Genomic DNA, 25,291 nt, shown 5'->3' on the forward strand with positions numbered 1-25,291 from the left:
GGCCGCAAGAGGGCGTGGTTCAAAGGGAATGTGTTTATATGTATGGTAAACACATTTAATTTGATCATTTTCTTTAGGTCATTTTTTTTATTTTTGCTCATTGTATTGAAATACAAAGTTAAGTAAGATGCAAACTTTCTTTGGTAAATCGTAATCGATATTATTTTCTATATTCGTGGTTATATTTGTGTCACGTGATATTATTTACTCCTCGTTCCAAACATACAAATACTACCTACACAATTAACCCATTACTCTAAACATTTATAAATTCGAGTGGCAGTTGAATCGAACCAGCCAATCAACGAGCGATGTGAATTTGCGTAATGATCGTGTCATTTGAAAACATGTTTCAATGTTATTTCATCGTCAACAGAATATATTGTATTCATAAATAAATTAAGGGAACTGGTTTGCTGTTTCGATAGTACATTAATTACATTCAACTCGAACATTCAACCAATCGTACATAGAACATAAAAACATTGAATGACAAAAGTACATGCCATAATCAGTCATGTATATAACGACAACAAACATTTGCCAAATATAACGGGATCTTAATCAGTAAATAGTTTGTTTCGCTAATTACAGATAATCAAAAATCTGTAATCAGCGAAACAACAGTTCTACTACGCATAAGATGTTCACGACTGCTGGACGAAACTTGACCAGTACTTTTACCTTTCAGTCATGCATAATGGCGATATATAAAACATTTGCTAAAATGATCTCGATTTTGATAAGTGAATGATTCATTTCGATAATTACAGATATTCGGTAATTTGTTACAGCGCAACAAAGGTTCTTCACGTAGAGTATCACAACTTTTGGACAAAACAAAAATAACGGAATCAGTATCAGTAAATGGTCCTCATCAACCTCCTTGTTGCCATGCCTTTCTGACATTAGCGTAACATTATCGGTAAGAGTTTACCCAGTTTAGTAATCAGTGTCTATCATGATGTCACAGGGGCGTCGATCATGGGGGGTGGGTGGGGACACGCCCCCACTTTCTGAAGAGTGGGGGACACAATATCAACTGCCCCCCCCACTTTCCAGACTTACCCAAGTATCAATAATAGGCTTATATCCCAGCTCGCGTTTGTGTAAGGCCTTTGGTTCTGTGTACATATAATGTATTCTTAATGATCAAGAAAATCCATTGATTAACAATCGGCCTATTAAAGTCTTCCTTTACGATAATGGTAGTTTCTTCCCAGCATCGCACGATGGTTTGCAAAACTTTCCTGCACTTCATCAAATAAAAATAGCCCGCATCCCGCAATATTACTGCTAGTCTTTCTTCAGGCATTAAGGAGTGTAATGCGGGACTCGCAAGACCGAGTAGCCGAATTGTAGCAAGTTATGGATACGAGCTGTCTACGTTAACCCCGCGAAAGGTAAATTCAGTCCCCCGTTCAATCTGAATTTACCCCGGGAATTTACACAATCCTTTAATTATATCTACCTACGTTGACAAATCACAGTTATTAAGTATATAACTTTAATTCAGTACTTTCTGCTAATGTAAAATAGGCGTTTTTGTGTGGAAAAATCCCTTGCATACGAATACCTAATTACACGAAGAACATAGAAGACTTTCATGGGGTATTTGAAACCAAAAATTGTCATTTCAACTCACCGGCCAATCAGCAACCGCCTTACAGTTTCAAATATACCCCGGGAAAGTGTTCTATGTTATTTGTGTAATCAGGTGTTCGTGTGCAAGGGATTTTTCCATACGAAAACTATGAATTTGGTCGAATTTTGTTAGCGGTTGGCTTAATATAACGCCAACGGATCGTTTGGCTGTGAAAGATTTGTATTTTTTCTCATATTTGTAGGAATCTGAAAAACGCGTTTCACAACTTGTCTTTTATTTAGTTTTATGTAGCATTCAAAATGGCGGCCCCGTATAGTAAATATCATATTTATTTTATACTTACGTGTGCGCCAGCTGACTGTGACTATACATAGGGCCTAAATTGAGTTAGTTCTGAGGTAAATAAATTATATTAGGCTGAGCCGAAAAAGCTATAGGTCTACACTCTAACTAGCTCCATTTGGGGGTGGAGTGGTACTCATATAATAGGTCTAATGCTTTGCTGCAAATGCTGTTTATAGTTTCAATAGGCCTGTGAATATTTAGACATAATAGCATACAGTATTACTTGTATTTCTAGCTATGATAAACAAATTAACTTTTTTTTGTAGATACTTAATTCGAAGAAACGTCAGGGTGCAAGTGGGTTGTCTAATGAGAAGCGACACAAGACAGAGAGACAACAATTAGAAGCTAATGTTAATGCGCTGGGAATGAAGATTATGTGCGATGTTCTCGTCGATGGCTCGTGCTTTCCCACTCTTTAGTAGCACAGCTTGATACATTAGGCATCACACGGTATCAGAACAAATCAGCATTTGAGCAGGCGGCTCAATAATTAACAATAATCAAAGATTAACAATAATTGTTAATCTATACCTTTGAAGTTTTCATTTCAGGTTTTTTATTTTGAAAATGCAATAATATTTTCATTGAATCTACTGCGACTACTACTCGTCTCTCCTGCCAGCTCTGTAGAAGCAAAGCGATCTTTCAGTACTCTTTAACGTATGAAGACATGGCTTCGTGGCACTATGACTCAGCAGAGGTTAAACCATCTTATGGTTTCTAACGTCCACCGTGAACGTCTGCAACAGGTAAACATCAGAGAAATAGTTTGTCAGCCACTCAGACTCCAGACGCCGTGCTTTTGGAAGGTTTGATTAGTAAAATGAGTTTAATTGACTATAATGCATGTGCTCAACGTCAACAATGTTGAGTAGTATTTAGACATATGCCAACATTCAGCGCAAGTTCATTATAAAGTCTAATTTCTCGAGCAACATTTGCCCCTAAATAATTATATTTTATTTGATTATGTATAATCATTTTATAAGTTAAAGCAGTTAACTGGATAAATATGATAATATAATAAAAATGATAAACAATGATCAATCTGGTGTGTGTAGGAATTACCTGAAACAATGAGAAAGCAAAAAGAAGAAAACAGAGCATTCCGGAACATTATATTGAACATGTTGTTGTAAACGACTCCTAATATGGAAATCCCCCAAATGCAAGTCATGGATGGATAGATAGACCATGTGATTGGTCAATGTGGAATCAAATACATCAAAAGTTATCTGAAAAGTATGCACCAAATGACTTCATTTCGGTTGCATTTTTCAAAAATTTCTACCTTCTGAGGGAGGCACATCCCTTCTCAGACACCCCCATGTCCGCGGAAGCGTAGACATTGGCCGCTTACGCGGCAACACAAATGTTCCCCCTCCCACTTTGCAGAATAGATCGACGCCCCTGTGATGTTAAAAAGATCCTCGGGCGGAGCTACGTCACACCACTATAACGCTATAAATGCTAAAGGCGCACCATGTACCATGTATTCTACGGCTCCTGCGCGAGCTGCTGTGGAACGCCGCGCCGGTCGAAGAGCTGGTGAAAATAGCTAAATTCGAAAAAAAAACACAAACTCATTTTTGAAGTAATCCTTAACAACAAAATTGATATATGTTGCACATGCAGGGGTAATCTTTTCACACTATTCAGGGAGTCTTTCCAAAGACTATTCCAAAGTACCATTTCCGGATAATTTTACGGTCACCATGATGGTTGCCAGGCAGTGAAAATGCCCGGATGTTCGCCCCCGAGATTATGTTTGCTTAATAAGGGTTATTTTAAAGAGCTACTGGTTAGTGCACGTCTGTTTACAGATACAATGCGCTTCGCCATATTCGTCAGTTCGAATCTCGTGTGTGTTTCTGCAGATTCATATTGCATCTGAAAAAGTGCGTTCAATATCCTTATATATTACGAAACGTCCGACCATTTAGCTCCATGGTCCGACACAGATCCAGACAAACAAAACCGTATACCAATTGAATTTCTCCCTTTACAGTCAACAATCAAAAGCATCAGCAATATCGATATTGCTTTATGTTTGCTTTTTTTTTTCAAAAAGTAGATTAGGCACAATACACAATTTGTCCATCACCTTGTCACTATCGCTTTTTGACAAATTAATACGACCGATACTTGTTTATGGTAGTGATGTGTGGGGTGACGAGTTCTCATTCAAATCACCAGTTGAGGACATTATTGTTCAATACTGTCGATATCTCCTTTGAGTCTCTTAAAGAACCCCAATTATGGGAATTTACAGCGAGTTAGGAAGATACCCTTTGGATATATTTATTAAAAATCAATTAATACAATATTACAACCGCATTCAAAATACTAAAAATGTTTTTCTTAAAGAAGCTTTTTCAGTTAATAAAAGCTTAAAAACCAAGTGATATTTGGAAATTACAGACTTGCTGAAGAATATTAATCCGGAATGTTTAATTAATAAAAGTGATAAATTAACTGCAACAGAAATAATTCAATATCATCAAGTCTAACCTCAAACATAAATTTATATCCTATTGGAAAGAAGAAATTAAAAAAAAAAAAAAAAAAACTCAGAACATTTAAATTCAATATCAGTATGGAATCGTACCTTATCAATATCAAAAACATTGATTTGAGAACTAGTCTGCAGTGTTCTGTTTGATGCATCTGCTGATGTGATTGACTCCTTTCACAACCTGCCCCCTGAAGAACAGTTCACTACACTGTTAAATAATGATAGTATTGTCATCCAGGTAGCACAGTATGTAAAGTATGGTAACTCATGGAAGGTAGTACCGTTCACAGCTAAATCGACTCTGATATTACGGAATTTACGATGCGCAATTTGTCGAAAGATTTACAATATTAATGATATGCAAATAATCACGAAAGTTTCGATATGCAAATTAGTCTAAGTACGAAGTTTCCATTTATCGAAGTAATCCATGTCAACATATGATATAGTTTTACTTGCAGCCAGCATCTGAAAATAAATAAAATGTCTGTTAGAAGATTTCGAGCTGGGACATTAGATTATTTCCTTTGACGTTGACGACTATATATACATATACATATACATATACATATACATATACAAAAGATAAACTCATACCAATTTCACAAATGAATCCTCTGATTTGTGTGCAGTAGGTGTCATCCCATGTTAAAAAAGCTTCTTTCCTGCAAATATATGTTTTTTTTTTTCATAAAAACATTTGTTAGTTTATGCCACAATCTATATATATAACTGTACATCAATATGCCTATTGAATTATTAAAATTAGGCGAGATTGTACACAAAAGAAATACAACCACGGTGGAGGGTCAGCGGAGCAATCATGGCCATACTAGTTTACAATCATATAATGATAACGATAGTTTATTCCTGCTTTGAACCAGCTAGTCCAGCATAAAAAAAACACATAAATGGATTATACCCGAGAGACTGAAATAATATGTTTTCAATTGTTGTTGGAGTTTACTCGTGTATAATATCAGACCCACATCAATAAACCATCTACAAGAAAACGTTATGTAACACCCTTAACAGTGTGTATGACAATCATTCTTACGGTATGTATATTCCCAGATTGTAAAAGACAATACTGTAGAATATATTTTATTTTAGCTGAAATTATCTTCATTATCTCATTTTTGATGATATTGTAACGTTTTGCCCCTTTTGTTGATAGGTGAAGACAGGTAGCGATTTCCCATCGGCAGGTGTTCTTTGTAGTGAAAATATATCACTCAGTGGGACTGGTGCAGGGCATGGAAGGTACTAACGGAAGGAGCCACGACGCTATTGTTTTAGCTTTACCCCATGATCGTTTGTCAATGTTTGTTCACAAACATTGTTCTTGTTAGCTTTTAACACCTTCGTACAATGGGTTATGCTAATCTCGAGCATTCGGTAATATTCGGAGCTCGTTCGGAAGCGATAGTCGTACCTCGCATGTACACTTCTGAAAATGGCGAACTTTAATGGAAAATTGTCAGATATAACATTGATTGAAGAAGAACTGATGAAATATCGTGAATTTTGTATTTGTAATGGTAATGAGACTTAATCAATGATTGCTTGTGACGATTACATTATTCAATGGTACCATTGTCAGTGCGTGGGTTTGGCGCCCGAAACTGTCGAAATTTTTGACCACCGGACATCGGCGAACACCAACAGAAAAGATAGTATCGAAAGAAGAGCCTGCCTCGACACTTTCTCTGTAATAATATTTCTTAGGAGTCCTTAGGAATTGTTGTTGTATGCACTCGAAATCTTGTCATAGTTACAGTTGCTAATATTTAAAACATGGGAAATTTGTGAAGTCAAACGTTCATCTGTTGAATTTCCGGTTCTGAAATACGTATTTTGACCTTTTACACCTAAACAAACCCAGTGAGCATGTGTGATGACCGTAGTTTCTTAATGCGCATATATTTCATAGTCACATTAAAAAAATGGCGCGGTTGTATCATACTCAGCTAACTCGTTACTTGTGTAAACAATCGCAAACTATCATGGACATCAAAGATGAGCTAGACAATGGCCTTATCAGGATTAATTTGGGTTGAAACAAAAGGAAATAAGCCAATTAAGAGGCTTAAGTTGCCACTTGATAGGCGTCGTGGCTCATTCCGTTAGTACCTTCCATGTGCAGGGTAAGGGAATTTTTTGATAATTTAATCACTTTAACACAGTATACGCTGTTAACCTTTTTTTGTATTAATAATACAATAATGATATGAAGTAGAATGAAGTTACGTGGGGTCACACGGGTCACAGTCACATAGACTTGCAAAGACAACAGTGCATTGAAGCTGATGTCTCGCAATATCTTTACTGAGAACTTAAAGCAATGCACAATGCACAAAGTTATCTCTATATTCTTTGTCCAAGCTCTGTGGAGTGCAAGCCTTTAATTCTTCAGGGGTCGGCTTGATCTTGAGGTCTTGTAGGTGAGTTATATTAGAACTGACCAAAGAGTGGTGGTATGTGTGCCAATTTATAGCAGTTTGTATGGGGGTGACTGAAGCCAAAATTAGGCTGAATCAATCAAAAATATTCGGGTATTCCATTGGGTCGCGTACAAATAAAAACGATTTGATTGGTGATGGGGTCACATGATCCGCCAAAATAGGAAATACCTGTCGAGCTTAGTCAAATGACATCAGGCAATTAATCAAGACAGAAAGTTGCATCAATTTCACACTTCAGCACCCTTGGGGGGCACAGAAAAACATCATGACCTAGTTACCGGGGATATCAAACTACGGTAGCTAGTTCAATTGAGTAGGTCACCTTCAAGGGATGTATCAACCAGCTTTCTGCGACGATATATACATATAAAATATCGGGAAAAAAACGTATATTCGCTGAATCATAAATTCCGAGCGAAAATACACTATATTTTCTAGTTGTGTTTATCCTGTACATGCCTGTAAAACAAATATCAAATAGTATACTTACCACATTGAAACACAATCCTGCCCATCACTGCTCAGTTGTACATTATTGTTCGGTTGTCCGCTCGCCCACTTGGTAAACCCAGCACTAACCGCTGACCCATCAGACCAAACAAAGCTTCCTTCATTGTCACGGTCATCAAGCCCAAACCAGAAACCCTTCTGTACATTATCATCTAGGTTATTATCGACGATGAATTTCCGAACACTTTGGAATTTGGGTTGTGTGTTTAGCACGGCTAGTTCACCGCCACCACTGGCGCAGGTAGATTCAGCACTGGCGTAGTTTACTTCGTCTGAATGTACGTCGTAATATTTACAATATTGAGTCAAACGATTTACGTTTTCACCTGAAAATATGTATATATTTCGTATAGCATACATTATTTGGGCATTGGTCTGAGGTTGATGTGAAGTGTTAAATTTTTCAGTGTGAAAAAAGAGTGACGGATAATAAATGTGTTAACAACCCAGATAATAATTTAAAATATTTCGTCCTTTGACTTTGACAATAACAGTTTTAAGCTATTGTCTCTGCGACAGTCTCTGTTTGTCACACGCAACGTAATATTACCGTAATTGGTATAGTACAGGTGTGATGGTTCAAATACCAAAATGACAACAGTAACAAAAAGACTTCCCTGGCGGCGATGATAAAATACGAACACGGAGCCAACAGATGAGGTTTCAACTGGTACTGGCATTATTATACTCTGCAAACATCAAGTACAATAATGCGGTAAAACTCCACTACTCCAATAACTAGATACTTAAACTCCAATACAATTCAACGAGATCTCCGATCTGATCTCAGTGCTGAACAACTCCCCTATATATACCCACACTGTCTATAAATAGACCATTACATCAGCATACATAATGAGTCTGGAACTTACTACAAATTTCTAGAATGTTCCATTACCTTCTACAGTGCCCTATTACCTATTCAACCAACTTCTAAAAATTCCACCCAGACACAGTATGGTTCTAGAACATTCTCAGTCACACGGAAGTGGTAAACAAGTCGTATGCGACATACCTCCCCTCTCAAGAATATTATAACATATAATATTACATGACTAGCAACGACGTTAATGATACCAATACGATAACAATTTTAAATAAAACAACAATACAATATATCAAATCGAACTGAATAAAGCTCTGAGTACAACAATTCGAAAATCACATACAGTAGAATATAATAAAATATGAAATACAGTCATAAACGAATAACATTCTACTATACTGTTCAAAAGTTCTTCAATCCATCAATCTACTCAGGTAGTCCGCTACCACATTGTCCCGTCCAGGAATATCCTCAACACGATAATTATATCCTTGCAGAGTCATCGCCCATCTCATCACTCGGTCATTTGCAAACTTGGCTTTATCCAGGTAAGACAATGGTTTATGATCCGTCTGCAAAATGAACTCCACACCGGCTAAATATAGGCGAAATTTATTCACGCCCCATACAATGGCTAAACATTCCCTTTCTACAGTTGAATATTTCTTTTCTGCATCGGATAACTTCTTACTTGCATACGCAACTGGATGAAGCTTCTCACCATGATTCTGCATAAGTACTGCTCCAATTCCTACCTGAGACGCGTCCGTCCGCAACACAAATGGTTTCTGTGGGTCTGGTAACTTCAAAATTGGTTTGCCCAATAAGTATTCCCGCAAAGTGTTATATGCTTTCTCCTGGGCCTCTCCCCATACAACTTTGTTGGGTTGTCCTTTCCTTAGTAGATCACTCAGGGGTGCTGCAATAGTTGCAAATAAGGGAATGTGGTCTCTGTAGTAATTGACCAGCCCAAAGAATGATCGGACACCTTTCTTGGTCGCTGGTCTTTGCGCTTCTCGAATTTTTTTCATGTTGTCGTGACTCGGACTCACCCAATTGTGTCCAATTTCATGACCCAGGAATTCTACTGATGTTGCACCCAGAACACACTTGGATGGTCTAGCTGTTATGTCCGCTGCCCTCAGTCTTCGTAACAACTCAGATAATACTTGAACATGCTCATCCCAGCAGCTTGAATAAACTATCAGGTCATCTATATAGCTTCCAACCCCCTCCATACCTGACAATATTTCCCCGATTCCCCGCACCAGAGTAGCTCCCGAATTCTTCATTCCAAATGGCATCCTTAAAAATTCATAAGTTCCATCAGGAGTAACAAATGCTGTCTTTGGTATATCTTCTTCAGCTACTGGTATCTGCCAATAACCCTAACTTAAATCAATTTTCGACAGGAACTTACTATTATGTAGCCTCTGAAATATGTCCCCTGTTGTTACCATTGGCTCAGGGTCGGTTACAGTGACCTTATTTAATTTCCTATAATCTACACATATGCGATTCGATCCATCCTTCTTCTTTACAATCACCACCGGTGACGCATAGGGTGATGTGGACTTCCTGATTACTCCCATTTTTAACATGTCTTCAATATCTTGCCTAAGGTTCTCCCTTATTGCATATGGTAGTGAGTATGGCTTAGATCGTATTGGTGTATCATTTGTCAGGTCAATCTTATGACTGATTATCTTGGTCTTTCCTGGCAAGTCAGTAAACACCTTATCATAAGTATTGACTAAACCCACCAGTTCATTTCTCTGGATTTCTGTCAGGTCTGTACCAATTTGAACATCTTTACCTGACTCCTTGGGTTTACAAGTTCCTAACTCTAGAAGATCATCTTCATCTACAGCATTCTCTTCATCTGACTCATTGCACCCCGCTGTAGCTGCGCGCACAGCATTCATCAAGTCTATGACCGTATTTGGTGAGTAACTTGTCTCACTTCCATCTGGTTGAGGTGACATCTCCCTCTCAACATACAACTTTAACATATTTACATGATACGTCTTCACTTTGTCACCTACCCTCACTCGATAATCATTTTCGCCTATTACCTGCTCCACCACATAAGGACCCTTCCACTGCATCAATAGCTTGTTGTTGTCAATTGGCAGCAAAATTAACACCTTATCTCCTTCCTTAAGCACTCGTTTCTTTGTTTTACGATCATAGTAACACTTGTATCGGTTCTGTGCCTTTTGTAATTCCTCTTGAGCAATCTCTAAAGTCTGTTCTAACCGATCTCTCAACTCAAACACATACTGGTAACTATTAACTATCTCAGGAGTATCGCTCTCTTCGGTCCATAACTCTTTAAGGATCTTCATTGGGCCTCTAACCGTTCGACCATATAACAGCTCAAATTGGGAAAAAACAGTTGACTCCTGTGGTACCTCTCTATACGCAAAGAGTAAAGCACTAATATACCGATGCCATTGCCTTGGTTGTTCATGGCACAACCGCTTTAACATCTTCTTCAAAGTGCCATTAAATTTTTCCACCAGTCCATTACAGATGGGGTGATAGGGCGTAGACGTCAGTCTCTTAATGCTAAGCAATCTTGATACTTCTTGCATGCATTCTGACACAAACTGAGTCCCCATGTCACTTAGTACTTCTTCTGGAATCCCCAATCGGCTATAAAAGTCAATCAACGCCTCGGCTACAGTCTCTGTATCTATATTTTTAAGTGGAACGGCCTCTGGATACCGTGTAGCATAGTCCACCATAGTTAAGATGTATCGATGACCCCCGTCACTGGCTGGTGTAATTGGTCCAACCAAATCTATAGCCACACGCTTGAATGGCATATCAATTAAAGGCATCTTACCTAATGGGGCCTTCACAACTGATCCCTTTGAAACAGTCTTCTGGCACACATCACACGACCTACAAAAACTGGTAACATCTTGATGTAGCCCAGGCCAATAAAAGCTAGTCACAATCCGGTCTTCTGTCTTCTTTATCCCCATGTGTCCACCAAATATTGAATCATGGGCAATCTCCATAACACGAGTCCTCAACAGTTTTGGCACAACCACTTGATGTACCGTCTTGTCTCCTGGAACTGAACGATCCCGATACACACGATATAGCAAGCCTCCATATACCTGGAACTCGGTTGTATGGTGCCCTCTCACTTCTGGTTCTCTCCTATTATAATATTTCTTCAACGATGTGTCTGCTTGCTGCATCTCGATTAATTTGTCTTTTGTTACATGTGCTCCAGTCTTTACATCACACACTTTGAGCGGCTTCACCTTACCAGATTTCTTCGCTTGTGCTCTGGTTGTTACTGCTCCACTCACATTCCACACTGGATCCGGGTCATCTGGTGGTCTTGCTCCGGGCACATTCCCAACAATTAAATCATAGATTGGGTCCTGCACACATAATGCTTCCACCGTGCCTCTCAAATATGGCGTATCAATTTCCACCATGGCGACTGGAACCCTTCTTACAGTACGATCAACCATCAACATATGACCCATCTTTTTTGTATATTGGTCATCTGGTACCAAGCTCTTCTTGACTATAATGCCATTACACCCAGTGTCTCTCAACATGGTCACAACTGTGTCACCAACCTTCCCTTGACCCACAGGCAAAGTCCTGTCCTCCACAACGCCACTCCGTTCCATACATGCACCATTCACAACCTTTAACTGCTCCCCCGATGCTAACAACGAATGGTCCTTCTCAACCATTTTAGGCACGTCACCGTTAATTTGAACAGCACAGCTAGCACTGATATTAGACTCCTCTTTAACCACTGCAGCTGCACCAGTAGTAGTGCTGGGTTTGACACTTTTTCTTTCTTGACCCCTGTGTTGTCCACTACGGCAGAACTTAGCCACATGTCCTATAGCACCACACTGAAGGCATTGTCCACCTTTGTCATGGTTGACATCAGTAACACGGGATGGACATTGTACTGCTCGATGACCAACACCCTGACATACATAACACCGGATACTACTACCCTGTCCCACATCAGTATTTCTAATGGCTGTCTTATTATCGTTACGCCTCACCTGGTCCTTTGTGGATAACTGTCGACCATGTGCCACTAGGTACTGCTTTGCTATTACTGCCAACTCATCTAAATCTTTGGGTGCTCTTTCTTTAAGATAAATTGCAAGATCTTTTGTACAGGCACCAATAAACTGCTCCTTCACCATCAAGTCGGTAACACCATCATATGTTGCTGCAGTGCCTGACAACTCAACCCATTTAGCAAAATAATTCTTAAGCCGCACAATTAACTGGTCAGGACTCTCGGAACTTTCAGGTTTAATTTCACGGAATCGCTTCCTGTACCCATCCTCTGTGAAATCGTATCTTGTCAACAGCGCCACCTTCACACGATCATAGTCAACTGCATCAGTGTTGGACATCCTGGAATATACTTCCAGTGCTCTACCAGTCAACAGCGCACTCAATTTTGTGGCCCATCCATTTCTATGCCAACTCGCATTCGTTGCAAACCTCTCAAACCGCAATAAATAGCTATCAAGTTCGTCCTTACCATCAACAAATGCAGGCAACTTTGGTGACTGTGCATCACTGACCACATTTCGTTGACCGCCAAAATCAGCCTGTTGGAACCCCGGCATTGCTGCTTGCAGCTCTAATTTCTTCATCTCAAATTCTCTTTCGCCTGCTTCCGCTTCCAGCCATAACTTTTCCTTTCTTTCCTCAATCTCCATTTTCCTCACCTCTGCTTCCCTTTCCTTTTCTCGCTGTTCTGCTTCCGCTTCCAGTCGTAACTTTTCCTTTCTTTCCTCAATCTCCATTTTCCTCACCTCTGCTTCCCTTTCCTTTTCTCGCTGTTCTGCTTCCATTTTTGCCTTTCTCTCTTCCCTTGCCGCTTGTCTGTCAGCCCGCTGAGAACTCAGTTGCTCCAAAATAAATTTCCTTTTGTCTTCTCCAGTCATTCCCAGTTCATCCGCCCATTCCATCAACTCTTGTTTCGACATATCTTTTATCTCGCTGGCCATGTTGTCTTCTATATGTCTTCACTGTTCCCGGACGAGCCCCCAGATGTCACACGCAACATTATAATACCAGTACCAGTTGAAACCTCATCTGTTGGCTCCGTGTTCATATTTTATCATCGCCGCCAGGGACGTCTTTTTGTTACTGTTGCCATTTTGGTATTTGAACCATCACACCTGTACTATACCAATTACGGTAATATTATGTTGCGTGTGACACCGTTTCAACTTGTATTTTAAATTTAAAAAAAAACAGTCAAACTGAAATCAGCATCAGCTGAAACTGAAACTTACCTTGATCACAGCAAGTTCCCGACCATCCCCCGTTACAGTCACATGACTCTGCCAATGGTACACCATTCCCGTTACAGCCACCAACATTACACGACTGGGAATCAGTCAGAGAAAAGGAGCATGATCCACCACACTGCGCAGCGGTCACAATGTCTCGAGTTCGTGACATTGTGCCCGAAGTACCACAAGGTGCTGAGCATGATGACCATGGTCCCCACTGGCCTACAGTGCAATCTTCGGGGCTGCAAGAACTACGACGTCGCCTCCAACATTCTCCAAGATATATCTCGGAAAAAACAACAACCAAGACGAATACTATGGATAGCTTATTAGGTCCCATCATTCAATTAAATGAAGTAGTCCGAATGCTATATATGACTTCTGAAACAAATAATTAAACAAAAAATCAAGTTGTTAATTAGAATATACGGTTGAAAGACCGTAATTAGTTGTCTGAGCTTAATCCTACCTTTCGGTAATCTGCAGACCACAACCTGATGTTACTTCAGGCACGTTACTGAAGTGGAGTTGAAACGCTGCGTGTTTTTATATTCAGAACCTGGCGTTTTTTTAGTACTACGTCAGCCCTACGTCATTTGCGACCTTGCCCCACTGAGAACAATGCTGTTGTATTTCGCCATTGTTCAGTGTTTCACATTAGTGCCTCAAAAATCTGGTTGCCACATCCCTTGAAGGTCACCTACTCAAGTGAACTAGCTACCGTAGTTTGATATCCCTGGTAACTAGGTCATGATGTTTTTCTGTGCCCGGTACCATGGGTGCTGAAGTGTGAAATTGAATATTAATGGTTGTAACTTTCTGTCTTGATTAATTGCCTGGTGTCATTTGACTACATTTGACAGGTATTTCCTATTTTGGTGAAACATGTGACCCCAGTACCAATCAAATTGTTTTATGTATACGCAACCCAATGGAATCCCCGAATATTTTTGGTTGTTTTAGCCTCATTTTGGCCTCAGTCATACCCATACAAACTGCTATAAATTAGCACACAAACCAGCACTCTTCGGTCAGTTTCTGCAACTCGCCCACAAGACATCCAGATCAAGCCGACCCCTGAAGAACTAAAGATCTTGCACTCCACAGAGCTTGGACAAAGAATATAGAGATAACTTTGGCTCTATACCAAGAGAATTGTGCATTGTTATTGACCGCTGAACCGAAATTGTATTAAAGCCAAGACTTGTGTGTGTGTGAGTGGAAGAAGATAATGAGCTCCGGATTATGAAAGATGAAAACTGTTTTCGAGTACGGCGGGACATCAGAGTGAGTCGCTCTGGTGAATTCAAGCGTGCACATTAAAAATCATTCTACGAAAATACTGCAAAAGATGCACAAAGCCAGTCTGATAAATGTGACCTCAGACTGATATGTGACGCATCTTTTCCGAATAAGAAAGACACCGGTAACAGATTCGAATGCATTTGTAACACTGAGTTCCTTCGGACGACTAAATTGTATTGCTCTCGCGGCTAGACGAATTATAATTAATGTTTAACACAGAATACTCACACGTTGGAATTTTCGCCAAGTTAAGTTATGGAGATTGTTAGAATAGAGGTATTTCTAATATATGAGGGCAATTAGCCCTGTTCACGATTCCGGTCTAAATTTATAACCACAGTTTGATCGATACGAGTGACCTCGTTTATATCCATTTATTACTCAGACCAACAGACAAATATTTCATTACAGGCTGGATTCCCGTGCTCGTGCAAGAAAGGGTATGGGTGAATAAAATCATCACACGGGGATCCACGAGTATGATATATGGGGTTCTTTAACATGTACGATGACATGAACAACATACGTGAAAGGCAATTCATGAGCGATAGTTCATGAAAACTGTTCTGACAGGAATAAGTATCTGTCAAACCTACTTGTTCGGTATTATGGAGGCCACAAGTCCGGGGAGGTACGTTAATCACACTGGACTATCATTACCAAACGTGCCAACTTCTCAAGCGTGTATATTACATTGAGTGGTTCACAATTCACACACATTTTAGTTGCTGTTCTTTCTAACGATCTACAATTCATTCTTATATCCATCATGATAGACGACTAACGACTAATTGACGTAGCTATACGTTATAGTAGCTAATATTCGGTGGTTCGAAGTAACACCTATAGTCAACACATTACATATAAACTTGATAGCCTATCTGTGATGACAGACTTGCACACAGTCTCTTGTTTGTTTTGTCGTGTTTTTTCTCAATAGAATAAAATATTATGTGTGTGTATAAATGACGAAGACCGAACGTGGCTTTCGCAGCAACCCCGCTCTCGGTTGTTTGCCACTTGCACTCTGTCAGTGGTCGAACAAAAATCATTATTGATTTCTGCTACGTTTCTCAATACAATACTGTACAGCAAATCATGTAACATAGCATATAGAAATTTCTCAGCCAAGAACTAGAACAAGCTAGGTCAATAAAGTTAAACAATATTATCGCACAATATGCAGAGAAAATTTGGAAACACGAGACGTCTCTGATATTGACTCATTTCTTAAGAACTGGAATGGTGATCTAGAAAACTATCAAAATTTCTACTTGTCTTGAAACCGAGCGATATTTACTTTCTGTGTCTGTCTCCACTGTATGTTAATCGCGTTTTCGTTGCTGAATTGTATTAGTTCATATTGAAAGATGTGACCGAATCTTTCCTTTCTGTAACTATTCGGAAAATGAAGATGAATATAATTTATTTGTTCGTTTTGGGGGAATCTTAGTAAATAATACATCCCAAGATATTATTTTGTATTGCCGTCGTATGAGGCGCGGAAATTAAACTATTTTTTGAATGCTATTAGTAGCTTCGCGATCAGTGACTTTCGTGGTGGGTAGCTTTGTCGGTGAGCAGACTTTGTCGCAGTAACTGGTCCTTTTATCGGAGTTGAAAATTAACGTTTTATGTGTCATTAACAACTGGTCAGTGTTAATCTGCGAATACCATCCTTAGGAGCTGTTAACTTGTCATTATGATTTGTGCAGTTGCTATGGCAGCAGTTCCCAAATAAGAACCATGCTCTGATATTGCCCCTCGTTTTTTGCTTCGACCAAAGAACATTTTACCATTTATAGAATGGGCCTTTTCATCACGCATTGTCGTTATACTGCTTAGTGACATACTGTAAGAAATTATTTTATTGATGTTGCAAAAGGAGAGTTGAATATTTATTATAAGAATTAATAACCCGTGTATAAATTTACAATATAGATGAGAAATTATAAGTACGAAACAAATGTATAACTCATTCTCAGCAAAGGAAAGTTTAAAGTCAGTTGCCCGTGTCAAGAGAGCCGCAGAACTAAAACAATCTGTCGGCTAACGCCTTCAACAAGCAGCGATATGACTTTACACATAGAAATTGAGAATGCAAGGGTAGACACATTGCATAGAAAATGAACACCAAATACAGCTATCCCAGGCAGCCATCGAATCATCGCTCTTCGTCTTAGTGATTTAACTGGTATTTCCATCTATTTGCTTAGTATTTGCTTAGTGGTTTGAGAGTGAATGGTGTGGAGAATGTCAAGAATGATTAAAAATGGACACAAAGGTCAACACATGTAAATTACTATTTTCAACTATGGTGTTTTGTGAATAAATCATGGAGATGGCTATGGAATTTACTGCCAAATCAACAACGGTAAGATATCGGGAACGGTAATGACGATGAATATCAAATGAACACGTGAAGCACACAAAACTCTTTCAAATCGCAGTACAGAGAATGGGACTTAACCATTATTTACTTTTGAGGAGAACTGGAATTACTCGCTTTTATGGTGTCATAATAAGCGAGAGTGAAAAACAAGTTTATTTGCATTTAGGTCCATGTGCCACATATCAAAGCGGCCTTCCCTAAGCAAATGATTTAGCCCAAGCATGTTCCGTGTCAAAATCGCGAAACTACCCTTTTTACGCAATCTGGGAAATCCGAATTACGAAACGAAGTACAGGACGACGTAGCTGAAATATCCAAGAACAAACATTTACCAAAAATGATGTATTATTGGTATATTTTAAGTCTAACTGGCCCGGAAGTGAGAAAATGTGTTACTACTCTTACTAATCTAATCTAAACGTAAGACTACATGTGTATTTTTTAAATAGTGTGCGTTTCAATAGATGTATGATTTTTTAAGGACGTGTACATTTTAATAGAGTGTTTCTTATTTATAACTTGAAATGTGGACCAAAAACGAACGGTAAGCTCAGTACATTGTTTTCACTATGGTTGCACAGGCTATAAGAACTTTTAGAACGATTTGCTTGCTTATGTTTAAAACGACACCGCTACACATATTTTACCAATTATCAATCGGTTAATTAACTAGTTTCATACCAAAACTCTACCTACCAATCAGTCTATTGAGCACTACTATCAGAAATTAGACTTAAACATACTTTTTGGTAGTCTGCATAACACCAGTTTTTTGTTTTTTTTTTGAGTTACGTTAATCGTCAATTTTTTTATATTCAGAACTTGATTTTTGTAACCGTCTATTAATACTACGTTAGCCTATGGGACTATTTTCTCAGTTAAAAAATCAGCCGCAGGCCCTGTTTGAAGCTTTCCCATGGAGAACAATAGTTGTATTTCGCGATTGTTCACTGTATTTTACAGCTTCCAAAATAGAGACGATTGTTATTGTCATCTCATCCGTAAAATGAGTTTTGAATCTATAACGCAAATACCTTGGTTACCAGGCATTTATTTATTGGCACAACAATAACTTTGGAAAGTAAAGTAGTAAGGTCACTGACATCTACAAGAGGATTAAAAAAGTACATGAACAATAAGTTTGTATTTCGCCATTGTTCACTTATTTTTCAACCTTCAAAATAGGGGCGATTGTCACTGTCTGCTCACTAGAGAATATTTTTCAAAATCGAAGGTTGTGAATCTATAACATAAACACCAAATGAACTGTTCATGTGAGCCTTGGTTACATGGGGCCATAACTCTATCATAAGAGTAAGGTTTAAAATGGAAAATACTGATAATGAGTTGCGTTTGTCCAGCTTCCTGTAGAATAGCTGAAATTTCCAAACTACGCAATTAGCTTGCTAGAGTTGATCGACTGTCGCCTTTTCGAATATGATTTGGCTGGTTCCCGCCTCAAGTGTCATGGCGTACCAAGCCACAAGAGACCGGTAACTAGTAACGAATTCGGCATTACGATTGGTCCATCACTTTCTCGTTGCTTGTTCTATTCCCCTTGGTTGCCTGACGTCAGCGCCTACGCTCGTGGCCGGAGAGCAGGAGTTTCCTCGAACTCCGCACAGTTCGATGCACGTTACTTATCATCACTGCACAAAGCAATCTCCTTCCCACAGGCCTTTGCGCTTTACGCAATAGTGCCTCTGCCACAGGCAGCCTTCAATTTTGTGGTCAATAACCTCACTACGCACGGCCATTTTCCTGTAGTTGTTACATCTGAAAACGTATTACAAAAAGTGAAAAAAAACGTATGTGACATCCAAACTATTTATTAATGTCAGACTTCAGTAGAAACGTAAATACGAACCATTTTATCACGGACTATGTTTTGCAAGGTAATGTTATTGTAGTGAAATGGCGCACGTGATAAACTAAAACTAGGGAAAACAGCGTTCTGTTTATGTACATAAGATGGGGAAAGAAATATTAAACACTAATTTTACTCGAAGGGATTTCCTGACAACCCCGTTCGTTTTGTTTTCTGGTGAATATTTCAATACTATTTCTAGCTTGAACGGATTCGATTCTCCGCGTCTAACAGTTATAGAACACACAGGTTCTAATAAGTTTATAATGTTAGTAATTTATTGTATAATCTCATGTCTTGATAACTTTGAAAGGACTGCACTTTTCAAGCGTAAAACATGTATGTTTTAATTTAATTTACCGAACAGTTTGCATATTCGAATGTGTTCTAACTACAAGACCCCGTCGGTTAACACAGTTACGCTTAAGCCACCGTGTTACTTCAATCACTTTAATGAAACGTTTTACGTCCTAAATCTGAAAGAACTGTTCGGTAAATTAAATTAAAACATACATGTTTTACGATTGGAAAGTGCAGTCCTTTCAAAGTTATCAAGACATGAGATTATACAATAAATTACTAACATTATAAACTTATTAGAACCTGTGTGTTCTATAACTGTTAGACGCGGAGAATCGAATCCGTTCAAGCTAGAATAGTATTTAAATATTCACCAGAAAACAAAACGAACGGGGTTGTTAGGAAATCCCTTCAAGTAAAATTAGTGTTTAATGTTTCTTTCCCCATCTTATGTACATAAACAGAACGCTGTTTTCCCTAGTTTTAGTTTATCACGTGCGCCATTTCACTACAATAACATTACCTTGCAAAACATAGTCCGTGATAAAATGGTTCGTATTGACGTTTCTACTGAAGTCTGACATTAATAAATAGTTCGGATGTCACACACGTTTTTTTTCCACTTTTTGTAATTCGGTTTCAAATGAAACAACCGCGGAAAAATGGCCGTGCGTAGTGAGGTAATTGACCACAAAATTGAAGGCTGCCTGTGGCAGAAGCACTGGGTGGACTCTATTGATGTCCCTAGGCGCAACTAGGTACACCGCGTCATCCACGATTGTTCCGGGCTGGATGCGCGCGCATCTAACCGGCGTATACCGGTTGTCCCGCCCAGTGACCTTCGGGGCAACCGACGTAAACATGGCGGAGCAAACATCGCAGCGGCAAATGTGAGTACATTTTTTTGGGGAAATGGGGTTTTTATTTGAAGTGTTATATTTATTTTCTTCGTGAACTATACCACTATGCTTAAATTACTCTAATATTTCAAAACTTAAAAAAATAACAAAATTTTCGACCGTAATTCTTGAAAATGAGGATGTAGTTGGTTTATCGCAACAAATAGCGCAGCCGTGTACAACAGTACATGGCGGGAATTTTTAATTTTTTTCTAAATCATAATATTGATGTTATGATTTTTGATGGAATTAAATCTAATAATTTTTCGCATAAGCTATGCTCATCAAGTAGAATTTATTTTGATATAAACTGTGTAATAAACAGAAGATATGTCATTCTCACAGTAATTTGCCAAACAACACATGGTTCAATAATTTTTAAAAAAATATTATATGACGACTGTTTAAATAAAGGATAACAAATATATTCAAATTTATCTTTGTAATGTATACTTTAATATATAATAGTAAAAATAAATGATTTTTTTATGTGTGTATTAGGTTCAAAGTTAGTGTAACAGTGCCATCAGGAAAACAAATAACAGCCATTGTTGATGAAACAATGTTGAACAGAATAAAATCTGGTGGTAAGATACAATACAATATTTCGATATCTATTAACGTAATCATAAAAGCTAAGCATATATAACAACAAAAATGTGTCCACAGAAGATAACAAATATGTATTAAATATTTGATGTGATTAATTTCAGACAAAATAGCACTTGAAACTCTTTCTAAGTCTGTTATGTCTACATAATTTTGTGTGGAGGAAACACCCGTAGCTGGTCCCAGTGGCGTACAGAGATATGAAAGTGGTATGTTGATTTTATAAAAAAAAGATAAATAAGTTATATTAACTGATTTTTTATATTATAAGCTTTGAATAATTGTTTCATAATCGTGTATTTTTACAGATTTTTGGACCAAGCCTAGAATTAAAGCTATATTAGACGCCTATACTTGTTACAGACAAGATGGTAATAAATGGGTTAAGGTTGCTGCAAAGCTGCGTGGAATTCCAGGGATGGAAAGTATAACAACAGAAAAATGTCGATTAAAAATAAGATCACTGGAAGAAAAATATAAGCGACAAAAAGCACACAACGGAAAATCTGGAAATAATCCAATTTTAATCGACGAAAGCCTTGTGAGTGCTTTTGAAAAGATATAAACATAAATATTAAAACGCTGAATTCTGCGGATGGCGGCGAAGGTAAGAATAGTATTTTAAATTGCTTCAATATACACACAAATTAAAATTATGTTATAGGGTTAATAGTTTTTATAATTTTTCAGAAATTGTGAATGTCTCATTAAGTGAGAGTGAAGACGAGGAAAGTCTTGCGACACCAGCCAAAAAAAGATGAAAAAACGAATACTAAAGTAACAAGTAAGTTGCATTAGTTGCATACATTATTCATATTATATGATCTTAAAATTGTCTGCGTACCGGATTCTTGATGCAGTACATCGTGCATCAAAATACCCATACTAGAAATATTTTATCATCTTCTTACCTTTATTTTAAAATAATTTACTATTCCTTTAGATAAAATGAGTGGTGCTGACAAAGTCATAGCTTTTATAAAAGAAAAGGAGAAGGATGCTGCACAGCGCCACAAAGAAAGGAATGGCATATTAAGAGACCTAATCTCAGCTTTGAAGGATAAGTATGTTGTAAATAATCACTAGTAGTTTGAAAATAGAAGCATTATAAATAAGTGCTGAGATTGTCATTAACACGGGCTAAAGTATATGTACAAATCTTCTGATTTCTATAAACTATGATTACTCAGTACTGAAACAAGGAAAGTAGTGCATGTTTGTATTATCATGGCTATATAACAATAACAGTACAAATTTAGGAAAATGCAGATTGCAGAATAACGGGACGTAGTTCAGAGTCTCGTCGTCAGTCCCTTTTTTCTTGAGAATAATGTCTCTGGATGTGCTCGCGTTGAATGTCATTTCGGTAATGATAGAAAATTTTCTATTTTCGCACACACCTTGTTAAATTAACTATTGTATTGACCTACATTAGTACATATATATTATACATATTTTTAGGTGTAGACAATCAAGATATATATATATATATATATATATATATATATATATGACTAACTTTCCCCTTTTATTTTTCTTTCATTTCAGATGAACTTCACTGACCTACTCAATTCAAAGAAAAAAGAACATGTCACAGTTATAAATTATTTTTTTTATTCGTTGCTTTTTTGCAATTATGGTCTAAATGTTTAAACAATTTTATTTAGACCAGAAATATGTACATTTTTTTTCATTTTTGATATAAGAAACATTAAATGTTATATAAATACAATACAGCATTGTTTTATAATTTAAATTTCCTCATTTAACTAAAACATGTAAGGAACTGACGCTCAGCTTAGTCGCAGACATTGGTACTGTAAGGCAATTGACGATAATATAATAAGTGCAACCAAAGTAGAATCATTATTGCTGCAGTTATTGGCAACTTCAAAGATTATAAGTTAAATTAATCCTTTTCAATCTCCCTTCACGTCCTGGATTATGTGGAATAACGTCGTTTACGACATCATCAGCAACTAGTTGACGCCACTGGACACCAACAGCGTTGTCGTCATCATCATGATCATTTTCGTCGAAATCAATATCGTCGTGCTTAATGCAAATATTATGGATGATGCATGCAGCAAGCACGATTTTATTGATTTCATTTACGTCTGTGATATCGATGCCATTCAGAAGTCTCCTAAATCTTCGTTTCAACGATCCAAACGCCCGTTCAATAATCACTCTTCTTCTTGACAGAGAAGTGTTGAACAATCTCTGGTGTTCGTCTAAATGACCATTGTCACGATAGGGTGTCATGAGCCAATTTGTCAACGGGTACGCGGCATCACCTATAACATGATATTGACCTCGTTGACAATTGCCCATTCCGGTGTTCCAAAGGGTAGAATTTCGTAAGACCCTGGCATCGTGCATTCTGCCCGGACATCCTACGCTGACGTCAATAAATTGTAAGTCTTCACGACAAACACCTTGAAGAACAACAGAACGGAACTTTTTCCGATTAGAATATGCATCAGGTTGTTCGTGTGGCGTAGATATAGGTATATGTGAGCCATCGACGGCTCCTATGATATTTGGAAGGTTGTTGGTGTGCATGTCATTAAAACATGCCGAAATGCCCTGTAGTTCTCTTCTGAGTGGCCAATGAATAGTGTTATTCAATAAATGAATTAAAATCACGTTTGTTACTTGACATCTAACTTTGATTACAGACGATTCAGTTATGTTAAATAACTGTGCTATATCAAGTATCGTCTCCATCGACTTGACACATTTTAAAAAAATCGATATTTTTTTGTCGGGTAATATCGCTGGTCGACCACCACAATGAATTGGTTCGTTTTCAATTAGCGGCCCCGTTAGAATGTCTGTCAAATACTCGAACACAGAATGTGGCACTCTAAACGCTCGTCTGAATCGGCGATCTTGGTATTGTGGTACTGTATATTCCCAAAAGTTGTTAATTTTCACGTGATCATCTCTCAGACTGCAAAAAAATATAGGTATACTATTTTAGTCAGTGATACGATAAAAACTTAAAATAAAGACAGTAGAATTTTCATGTATTTGTACAAATAAAATTAAACATTTCTTTGTTAAAACAAGGTAACTGCTTGAATCAAAAGAGAGTCGGCAAATATTACTATTTTTATTTAAATAAAAACTTATCATATTTATGATTACTTACAGTAGAGTTACTAACAGTAAATTATCGGTTTCTATTTCTTCCTCTTCGAATAACTCCGATATTACACCGACCATACCCAGCGAACGTTGCCTGTGTTGTGTCATTACGAAACCGGGCTGTTACTCAAATGTGCCGTTAAAGATGGAACGCCCTCGATTGACCTTCACGCGACCGATGTGCCTATCACGTGATCGGCATATTACGGCGTATCCAACCGGCGCGGCCAATCGAGTCCACCCACTATTGCGTAAAGCGCAAAGGCCTATGGGAAGGATATTGGAGTTTCCATTTACTCTCGAAAGTTGGGCGAATATAAAACTGTTTCTTTTGTTATAAAGTTGCACAGAAACAGTGAGAAACGCCAGAAACATATCAAATATGTAAGTCTAAGCAGGCAGAATGTATGGGCATGGCGTAATGAAGACTTGTTTACAGCAAACAGTGGAACAATATAGCGATTACGAGTTACCTGCGTCTTGCCATTCGCAAGGAATGCCGGGAACCAGCGAAGAATATGATGAGATCGAATTAAATATCGCCCTCTACAGCCAACAATCGTACCCGATAAAGATAATCTTCCGACCAGAAAACAGTAAATGGGGGACATCTGAATAATCTCGAGGAATACTCAATTGAAACTTTGGAGAGCAACTTTGAAAAAAAGTGTTTTTATTTTAAGGACATTATGTTGTAGACGTCGCTTATTTGCGGAGGTGACTCAAACTCTAGCACAAGGAAGGAAATGCATTATGTCGTAGTGGCTGTTGATAAAGTAAATCACACGGTAAGGTAATGCTCTATTATTGAATTTATTTCTACCCGAACTGTAGGAAAATCATATTTATTAAAGTTTTTACACGAATTGTTAAACACTCTACATTTTTCGGAATATCATTCAGCTATTTCAGTTATAAGACAACTAAAATTCTACAAAAGAGATAATGATAAAAAAAAACTCAAAAAGTATACACATCTGTCTAAATAGGATTTGTACGTACCGAGAAAAATGACACATTTTTACAGTGTACGATACAAATATTTGATTGATTACGTCGTACGTCTAGCCTGTGATTACACAATTACGGAATTTATTTTACCAATTTCCGTTGTACGAACAAAAAAATATTGCAATTACGTTGAACGAAAATAACCCTCCTTGCCCCCTTGTATCATTCGCGCA

General features: G+C 37.9%; 2 protein-coding genes and 1 long non-coding RNA gene across 3 annotated transcripts; 1 reads left to right on the forward strand and 2 right to left on the reverse strand.

The window, feature by feature from the left end:
* Positions 1-4,230: 4,230 nt before the first annotated feature.
* On the reverse strand, positions 4,231-14,129 carry LOC100372437 (low affinity immunoglobulin epsilon Fc receptor-like). The gene is made up of 5 exons (XM_002739615.3): positions 14,052-14,129; positions 13,583-13,963; positions 7,425-7,770; positions 5,067-5,134; positions 4,231-4,937 (listed from the first exon to the last, which is right to left on the reverse strand). The coding sequence occupies exons 2-5, from the start codon at positions 13,923-13,925 to the stop codon at positions 4,921-4,923; spliced, it is 774 nt and encodes a 257-aa protein (XP_002739661.3). The 5' UTR covers positions 13,926-13,963; positions 14,052-14,129; the 3' UTR covers positions 4,231-4,920.
* Positions 14,130-20,286: 6,157 nt separating this feature from the next.
* LOC146736261 (uncharacterized) lies at positions 20,287-21,138 on the forward strand. Its single transcript, XR_014930825.1, has 3 exons — positions 20,287-20,336; positions 20,847-20,932; positions 21,059-21,138. It is a non-coding gene; the product is annotated as an uncharacterized LOC146736261 (long non-coding RNA).
* A 1,706-nt stretch (positions 21,139-22,844) lies between these two features.
* On the reverse strand, positions 22,845-24,215 carry LOC146736262 (uncharacterized). Its single transcript, XM_085505237.1, has 2 exons — positions 24,112-24,215; positions 22,845-23,910 (listed from the first exon to the last, which is right to left on the reverse strand). Exons 1-2 carry the CDS (start codon positions 24,213-24,215, stop codon positions 22,845-22,847), a joined length of 1,170 nt encoding a protein of 389 aa, XP_085361363.1.
* Positions 24,216-25,291: the final 1,076 nt, after the last annotated feature.

This window comes from Saccoglossus kowalevskii, chromosome 11 (genome assembly GCF_978046115.1).
Source record: "Saccoglossus kowalevskii chromosome 11, keSacKowa6.1, whole genome shotgun sequence".
Taxonomy (NCBI): domain Eukaryota; kingdom Metazoa; phylum Hemichordata; class Enteropneusta; family Harrimaniidae; genus Saccoglossus; species Saccoglossus kowalevskii.

Bases quoted from the DNA above. Each gene is read 5' to 3' on its own strand.
- LOC100372437 (XM_002739615.3), bottom strand. From the start codon at position 13,925: ATGATGGGACCTAATAAGCTATCCATAGTATTCGTCTTGGTTGTTGTT. The intron at 7,771-13,582 runs GTAAGTTTCAGT...ACATATTTTCAG, and splicing joins GGGAACTTGCTGTGATCAAG to GTGAAAACGTAAATCGTTTG. The intron at 5,135-7,424 runs GTAAGTATACTA...ATATATTTGCAG, and splicing joins CAGGATTGTGTTTCAATGTG to GAAAGAAGCTTTTTTAACAT.
- LOC146736262 (XM_085505237.1), bottom strand. From the start codon at position 24,215: ATGACACAACACAGGCAACGTTCGCTGGGTATGGTCGGTGTAATATCG. The intron at 23,911-24,111 runs GTAAGTAATCAT...ATTTTTTTGCAG, and splicing joins TTACTGTTAGTAACTCTACT to TCTGAGAGATGATCACGTGA.